Below are 9,531 nucleotides of genomic sequence, written 5' to 3' on the forward strand. Positions count from 1 at the left end.
AAAAAAATTCCAGAAAAACTGGGAGCCTGCATTGATTTGAAGCAACCTATGCAGCTTTGAGCAGAGCAGTTTATTCCTCTCTGAGGGCTGAGTAATTTGAAGCAACTTGGGAGGACATGATGAAAAGCAATGAAACTAGAGGCAATAAATGGCTTCAATCTTTATATGAGGATCGGAAACGGTGGGCTCCAGTTTATCTGAAGGAAATCTTCTTGGCAGGAATGTTTCCAATTCAACCAAGTGATGTTGCATCATTTTTCTTTGACGGGTACCTCAAGAACAAACTTCTCTAAAAGCATTTTTAGAAAAATATGATCAGATTTTACAGACAAAGCGACAACTTGAGGCTTTGGCAGATTTGGACTCAAAATCTTCTAGCTTTGTGCCAAAATCAAGGTCTTACTTTGAGTTACAGGTTTCAAAGTTATACACCAATGAAACATTAAGAATGTTTGAAAGGGAAGTGAAAGGGATGTTTTCTTGCTTTAACTCCAGACAGATAAATGCTGATGGACCAGTCGTCACATACATTGTCCAGGAACAAGTTGAAGTTGAGGGAAATCAGAGAGATGCAAGAGATTACGAGGTGTGTTATAATGAAGCTGAAATGGAGGTCCTTTGCATCTGTGGTTTGTTCAATTTCAGAGGCTGCTTGTGTAGGCATGCTTTATTTATCTTAAGCCAAAATGAGATAAAAGAGATCCCAGCTCAGTACATTCTTTTACGATGGAGAAAAGGTATGAAGCGTGGCAATGTAGATGATCACAACGGTAGTGGCATTGATTTTAGTAATCCAGTTCATAGGTATGACCATTTGTACAGGACAGGCTGTGAAGGTTGTAGAGGAAGGTAAGAAATCTCATGATCATTACAGGACTGCGGTACATGATGTCATTGGAGAATATATTGAGCAAGCTTCATCTTGTAAACGTTGAGGACCCCAATACAATGTACAAGTATTGATGTCCGTATAACTAGGGCATCGACATTGTATAATATTTGCAAATTTTTTTCCTTGTTCGTCTTCCTAATCATTTCACGCCAATATTTGGTTGCTGAAACTTACAAATTTGTCGTGATTATAGTAATTCATAGGAATAAACTTCGAATAGGAGCTTCCCAAATATCTCCTAACCGGGCAATCAAGGTCAGTAGAATGACCTCTCCATTTTTGTAAGAGAACCCATATTTCCTAAGAATAAGAAAATTTTTACGAAACAACATCTATGAATACATTTCACAAACACGATTTCGGAGTTCTGGATAAACGGACCGAGTAACAATTTAAGGGTCTTAAACCAATCAAGGTTGTTATGTTTTAGGGGTCGCCAACAGATCTATTAATTACATTTATGGCCCCTTTTTCATCTCATCTAATGACACACAGTATAGCAATGAAAGGAAAGAAGGGAAAATAAATATTTATAGGTACTTAAAACTAAACATGGTTTGTTAAAAAAAAAAGAGTAAACATGGCAAGCAGAAATAATTCCATCAACTAAATCGAGTAGCACTATCCCAGTCTCTTCAGATGGAGATGCACTGATGTTAAAAAGAATAATCCTTCGCATTTGCACCTCCCTTGTATCGAAAAATTGAATCATCCTAAATGTTGAATTTGATTTGTTGTGTAACGACGCGCATGCCAACAAATATCAAACGGCAATTCTAGAACCAAATATCATGATGCTAACAATGGTTACTATACAAGGCCGGATGAACGCATATATAAAACTATAAAACTACATTATAAGCTAGGAGAAGCTTAGCTATATGAAACTTCTAAATTAGCTGTAAAGCAGAAAACTTGTAAACTAATTAATTGAATTTGATAAAACTAGTTTATAAGCTGGTCAAGGAGTTTATAAGTTCTCTTAATTAGCTTATAAGCTATTTTGATTAAATCTTTATCTTTTATAAGACATAAGCTACTAAAATCACCAAATCTTTATCATTCTTTTATAATACAAAATTTAAAAAATTATTGTCCTACTTTTTAAGATAATAAGTCATTAGAAATAAGTTTAAATGTTAAAAATAATAAATATGTCATTTCCACCATTTAATATTAATCAATTAACTTATCGATTGATGTTATCGTACATTTTCAATTAAATCAATTAACTCATAAGATTTTACTTTTTTAACTAATAAACTTTCAGTTTTTTTTAGCTTATAAACTTTTAGCGAGTGCATTAGCTAATTTTAACAATGTCAAAGTATTTTGTGGTGGTAACCACATGGAATCACGTTTGTACGGATATTAAAAAATCAATTAGTAAATCCAGTTGTATTGCATTATTAGTTTTAGACAAGTAAACAGTATCAGATTCAACACACTAAAGGTAAAGCGCACCGCATACCCAACATCACGTTTCCACACTCTTCATTCAACTCAATCATACAATTCTAATCCACAACAAAATCTATGAATACATTTCACAAACATAAAATTCAGCTAAATATAACTTTTAATCCCTAAACGAAGCTAACTAGACGCAACCAGATTCAAGAAGAACAATGGCAAGTGGCAACTGTCGGACAATCCACATCTACTTCATTAGAATGATTTCGGCACCAAAAAATTCAGGAAAATGACACCTTTACTCAAACGCCACTGTCCACACCGGCAAGAATGGAAGTCAAAATCAACTTTGTTCAGATGAGGGAAAGCCCGTAAGGTCACAAGAAAGAAGGTAAAGGAGGTCAAGAAGATCAAGTCTTTTGTCAGACAAGGAAAAAGAAACTGATGGGTAAAGACTTTTTTATCCTACGATTCTCTAAGCATGTGATTCCATGTGGTTACTACCACGGAACATCAGCTATCCTACGGTCCAGAATTCTTTCACACGGTGCAGGACCTAACTGACATTGTTGTAACGTGTCATTTCATCTTTGTTTTAAAGTGGACTTTTATGTTGTCACTGCCTTGGTCTAAACCAAATAAAAAGATGATTAGACGCATTATAGTCGAGTTCCTTTTACCTACTCCAATATAGTATAAACCAAATAAAAAGATAATTAGACGCAAATACATGACCAAAATAGCCGTATCAGAATCTGCTGCAATGCAGAAATCTAGCATTGGTGCTAATTAAAATGAAACGATAGTACCAACTACCAATAGATCAACTTACAATTAGAGCTTCGCTATTTCATCTGGGAAGATAACCAGAAACACTGTTGTGTAAACTAAACCATTCTAATATCAAGAGTAACTTTTGTCCATTGTCTCGGTTAATACGTCAAACCAAATCCAAAACTCTATCCACGTAAATTTGCCAAGACACATTAAGTACAAAAAAATGCTCCCCCCAACAAAAATAAATAAATAAATAAAGCCTCAAACAAAACTACAAATCAATGTAGGTTAGTGATTTAACCCTCAAAATCTCCAGCATTTTCCAGTAAGTAGTTGGCTGCCAATTGCTCGTCATGGTCACATGCCAAAAATGCCTCGATGACTGAGGCTCTATCAAATCCCATAGCCTCAAGCTATGTATCATAAGTAAAATCAATCAGCACATATGAAGCTAATGGATAAGTCAGTGGAAATGAAATGAGCAAAAATATCAGACTTAAAAATATAAGAGACATACCCTTCCAATTGCCTCCTGCTCTGCTGGCGTCACATTGATGGCATGAGGCATATCTTGCTCAGGTTGATCAAATATATCACTAATAAAAGAAAAAGGTTACATTTCTAAATAAAAAATTTCTCTGAGAATACATTATTTAGTGAAGATAACAAACTACTAATTCCATGTCGTGTAATAAAGAATTCCTGGATAGGGTATCAAGCTGACTAGTCAAAAGGTTATTTTCATGTTACAAACATGGCCAAAGACTAAAAACCAATTGAAATAGCAAACGATGAAACAGATTAAAGGATTAATGCTAGTAAAACACAATGATAAAATAAAATTATCTAGCATATAACATATATGGCAAGCAGTACACTCACCCTTCAGAACCCTCAACAGGTTCGTTAATCAACTGGAGAAATTCAGCATGATGCTCTTGAATTAGTGTTAAGAGACTAGGATTCTGCTTTCCAAGTTCCTGAAGTACAGGCTGCAATACAAATGTTCATAAGACATTGACAAGTGACCAACTGGCCATATGTTGGGTATTGGGTGATCAAGAAAATAGCCAATTAGATACCTGCAGAATTTGCGGATTGGATTGCACCATTGAGCGTAATGCTTGAAACTAAAAATGCAGACAAAAACAGTTTAGGGTTATGCAAATCAGGAATAACAAATCAATTGCAGTACTAAATTGTCAATTGTTCTACGTGCTAACCCTGCAGTATATTTACTAGGCATATGCAAATTCATCATAAATTTCCAAATAGCTCCAATCCAATCATATAAACCATAAAGTAATTGTAACAGACGAGAATGCACCAACAACAAATATTATTGTTTACTTTCAGAAAGTCTTTCTACTTTATATTTTCTTTTCAACATATTATGATATTACCAATTGGGGGGATGGGGGATAAGCTCACCTGATGGTCCAAATTTATATTTCAGTCTTCACTTGACTAATGTTATTCATAGTGTAAACAAGTCGCCAATGACCCAGAAAATTCAATGGCAGATACAATCCACACATCTCAGGTTTTATTAATATAAAAAGTGCAAGATACTAAAACTGTTTCCTGCAACAAGGATATGCAGAACATAAATGTTTTCTAGCATTGAGAGCATAGCAATTTATGGAACAAAAACCCACCTGGGGATTGTTTCTAAGAAAGTCAAGCGATCCAATTTCAGCTCCAGCACCAGAAATTGTTTCCTGAAAGAGTTTCAACTTAAAATAAAGCTCAAAAACTAACAGCAAAAAGTTGTAAATGACAAGGTACAAAGACTTCTGACGATCCATTTAAATTATAAGTTTTACCTGTGGAAACATATTCAAGGGAGATGAATTAGGGACCCCAGGAACAGCTCCGACAGAGGCCCCACCTGTTTCTGTTGTCTGACTGATTGGGTAAGAAGCAGCTGGCACAGCAATTTCTGCTGCTACAGGAATTCCCTGCAAACAAAAAGAAATAATTGCTAAATTGCAAAAGATACAGCAGAAAATCTAAGCAGTTAGATTCAACAATGAGCACTTCAGGCATACAGAATACAAGTAATCTACAGCACGCTCTGGGTTATTGTAAGCTGCTCGAAGAGCACAAGTAACTGTATCTCTGTCCCAACTGCCGCCACCCATGTCCATAAGTTGCTGAATAGTCTGCTCCAGATTACTACCAGCAACTAAATTTGAAGCCGCCTGACCATAAGTATTTGTAGTCACACTGCAAAAATGATACCGAAATGTTTATAAGAAGGCTTGATTACAGGAAACAGGAAAATGGCAAACAACTCAATTTGTTAATAGCAACAAAAGGGTGATATTATATCAATTTATCACAAATATAATTACCAGGCTAGAGTGTGTAAATAGGAATTTAGATTTAGTTATTTGGGTCTGGTATGGTTTACCCCTTGGTTGTAATACTACTTAATTTGCCATTGTAGATTAGAATTTGTTGAGCCTAAGTTTGGGCTACCCATAATGGTATAAGGGTTGTTCAAGTTGCCTGTGGAATGCATATTTTATCTGTCTTTTATAGTTTAACTGAATTTTTGGAATTTGAGCGTATTTTCATCAGTTTGTATGTGGATGTAGTGCTGTACTCCAAAGTGAAAGCATCTTAGGAATCTGAAGATTGAACAAATTGAAGATTAGGTGAAATGACATCTGAATGCAACAGGCTGAACAAAATCTGGACATAAGCCTGTCCCTTCTCAGGACTGTAATTTGTGTGCAGGTAAAAACAGATTTATTAGATTGGGCCAAACCAAAAGGAATTGTGCAGGTCCAAGTTAGAATTTGACCACATTGGTCCACCCTTCATGGCCACCAAGGAAACATTAACTAATTAGATCAGGACACCCTATAAGTTATCAGGCTAGCCCCCATTTTGATTTCATCCCAATTTAGCATCAGGTCAAATTGACCTGCTCTTCTAGGCAGTGGGGGAAAAAAATTAATTAGATCTGATCCAATTTGGCATCAGGCAAAAATTAATTAGAATAGTGCCAAAAGTAATCAGGTTGACCTAATCAGTATCAGGCCAAATTGAAATTACAAAAAATGCATTTCACCTCTTGAATGTATTACTATAAATAAATAAATTAAAAGGATGCCTAATTATCAGCCTTCATTAGACAGAAACTACTTAAAAGGCGGTATATCATGGCATAAAGAATAGAAACTTCATTAGAATTTATTAATAGTATATTCAGAGATATTTAGAGATAAAAGTCATACTTTGTAGTTGTGACATCTGTGGCAGATGCATTGTTGTTTGCAGATCTGCAGGACCAATAAGTTAGGCAAAAATTTCAGCTGATATAAAAACAACCACATAAAAAGCTATTTCAAATAAACTCACTGAGGTTGAACTAGAGGCGTGGAATTTGGTGTTGATACAGTTGTAGGTGGGTTGCTAGCAAACTGTCACACACATTCCCAATCACTAGCTCATTCAAAGGAAAAAGAAATAAAACTCAGATGCCAAAAAGAAAGAATACAATGAGCAAGCAACATGCCTGAGTTGATGAAATGCCAGCAGATCCCAAGGTTTTACCCTGCAAATGAAGAAAAATGGCATGTTATGCTTACAGAATTTAAAAGGAATCACAAACAAAACATGCAGAAACATAACAAAAAGTAACTATTGAAAGGACAAAAATGAAAATAGAATTGAGTTTATCAAATATAACAGATGGCATACTCAAAATATATGACTAGATAATGCTTTCTCACATTGTCAATAAGAATGCCACAACACACGTAATTTCCATTACAATCTAGAAAGGCCAAAAACCTAAGCTAGTTTTGTTTAAAATTTCATTATATTAGTCTTTTAAAAGTTTTATCAGCAAAATAGTTTCTCAAAATTAAATTTATATCAAATTACTTCTTTAAAAACTTAAAATATCATCGTATTCATCATTATGGTGACAATTTTTTCGAAAAATTAATATAATAATTATTAGATTGTTAAAAAGCAATTTAATAGTCATTTATTTGGTAAAAAATATTATAGTGATGGATATAATTTTATAAATATATATTTTAAATATAATATATATTATTTTAATTTTTATTTCTTTAATAAATGCTTTCAAGAATAATCTTATTAATATTTTTTTAATTAAAAAAAAAAACACACCAACGCCAATATGTGTGTGTGACTGAGAAATAATAAAGAAAATAACAAGAAAATAAGGTGAGATTGTGAGAATGGGAGGATTTCAGTTCTACTATCTAGATATAATAATATCTAAAGTTTCAAGAATTATAAATCTCTTATTAAAAATTTATTTAATATATTAATTATTAAATAGTATGGATATAATAATATACTCATTGCATTAATATAACATTTGAATTGAACTAGCCCGTGGTGATAAGCCCATTTTGATCCATCGGTGGTGGTGGTAGTAGTGACGATAACAATTGAAAAAAGGAGAGAAATTGCACAATGCAGGGTGAGGAAATAGGAATTGTAATGGTTTGATGGTTTGTATAAGATAAAAAAAAAAAAAAAAAAAGTTAAGGTGAAGGAAGAAAGTAAAGGTACCTTACTAAGCATGACAACAAGAAAACCATCCTCAGAGACCTTATTGTCGGATAAAGTAGTTTCATCTTTCAAAACCTTACCATTGTGAATGAGCAATTGCTGTCCACATGGGTAATTGTCTTTGCCTTGTACATCTTCGATATTCTTCTTGACTGCCATAATCTGAGGTGAAGATAAAACATCACAATTAAGAAATGCATAGGATTTGGAAGAATGAAATTAAAAAGCAGAATTGGGTTGGGAATGAGATCATATGACTGACAGTGTCTGAGGGCTGAACCCTGATTTCGAAATGGCTGCCTTTCAGAGTCTTCACGGTGAGCTTCATGCCTCCGATTCAGCTCCGCCACGCCCCGCCTAGCCTAAATGTTTCAAACCAAACCCTAAATTACCATGTACACACATGAGTATGACTGAAGGGAAATTTCGTGCGCTTTCAATCCTTCAAATTTTTTTTTTTATTTTAAGATTAAAATAATGGTGAATATTTATTTAAATTAATGTTAAACAAAAAAAATTATTTAAAATGAACTAACAATATAAAAACTTTTTACAATGTTATCTGAATAAATATCATCACATAATGATAAATTTATTTATTTTAATAGTCATATTTAAAAAATAATACATAAATCAAACTATAAGAAAAAATTGAAAACATGCTTGATTTGATTACGATCTCGTAAATTTTTATAAGTTCTATTTCAATCAATATTCTATGTTTTGGTAATATGTTAAACAAATTATTGTTTTTCTAATGATTTCCATAATAGAGTAAGTTTTGATTTGTCCTTGAAATGAATGAGCAAATAAATCGAATGCTGATACTTAAAAAAAAAAAAAAAAAGAGAGAGAGAGAGAGTGTGAGCAAATACTAAAGGATAAAATGAGTGGTAAGTAGATGCAATTTAAACATGATTTGAAACTAAACGGATGCGATGGAAGTAAGACTGAGGAGGAAACATCCCTTTTGTAATTTTTTATTTGAAGTTTCATACTCTGTTTTTAGTTAAGTTATTATTTTAGTCTCCTAAAAACTTAATTAAATCCTCTCATTTTTTAAAATTATTTTCTGCCTGCAGTATTTTTTTTCTAGTGAGTATTTCCCTTTGTTGACATCATGAGATAGAAAGTTATAATCTTTGTAAGAATGGTAATATAAAAAATGATGTGCATGTATAATGAAGTATTTGAATTGATCACTTCCTTCATTTTCCATTCAGCTTTTATAACGTACTCAATAATTTTTCTTTCAAATCACACCAATTGTTATCTTTACTTGGAATCGGTTATAAAAGATCATCCAGAATAATTCCAGTCTAATATTTGTTTTGACTCTGAGTCTTTTATATCTATGATTGTATTAAATACTTATAAAAAATGAATACATTGGTTCAAATTTGAGTGATATATATATATATATATATATAACTCAAATTTAATTAAGAACTCATATAATATGATATAATTAATAGATAACGATATTTTTTAAATATGTGATTAAATGTTTGATGCTTAGTTTGTATATATGAAAAATATATGTTAGAAAATATTAATTCCTTAAATAGATTTCAATACCTTGAAGAAATATTTGACTTTCAATAAAAAATACCCTTGAGTTCAGCAAAAAAAATAATAATAATAGTTTTACATATCACTCATAGATAGAACATTATGTTGTTAATTAAAAGTTTAAGTCACTTATAATAATGTTGACTATTTTCTAAATTTACACCTGATCAAGTCCTCAAGCTTATGTAGCTGTTTCTTAGTAAAGGTGTTCAAAATCAATTACAAACTATTTGTAAATCGTTAAATTGATTCAAAAAATTAAAAATGAATTAAATCAAAAATTACAAAAATAAAATACCTCAAAATCTTTT

At 32.4% G+C, this 9,531-nt stretch overlaps 1 protein-coding gene across 1 annotated transcript; it reads right to left on the bottom strand.

Annotated features, from left to right (window-relative positions):
• Window positions 1–3,051: 3,051 nt before the first annotated feature.
• On the bottom strand, window positions 3,052–8,091 carry LOC100804038 (ubiquitin receptor RAD23b). Its single transcript, XM_003543665.4, has 12 exons — window positions 7,911–8,091; window positions 7,649–7,810; window positions 6,612–6,650; window positions 6,455–6,516; window positions 6,331–6,375; window positions 5,134–5,311; window positions 4,909–5,043; window positions 4,741–4,803; window positions 4,165–4,212; window positions 3,965–4,074; window positions 3,600–3,678; window positions 3,052–3,495 (listed from the first exon to the last, which is right to left on the bottom strand). The coding sequence occupies exons 1-12, from the start codon at window positions 7,974–7,976 to the stop codon at window positions 3,379–3,381; spliced, it is 1,104 nt and encodes a 367-aa protein (XP_003543713.1). The 5' UTR covers window positions 7,977–8,091; the 3' UTR covers window positions 3,052–3,378.
• Window positions 8,092–9,531: the final 1,440 nt, after the last annotated feature.

This window comes from Glycine max, chromosome 13 (genome assembly GCF_000004515.6).
Source record: "Glycine max cultivar Williams 82 chromosome 13, Glycine_max_v4.0, whole genome shotgun sequence".
In the NCBI taxonomy this organism is placed as follows: Eukaryota; Viridiplantae; Streptophyta; class Magnoliopsida; order Fabales; family Fabaceae; genus Glycine; species Glycine max.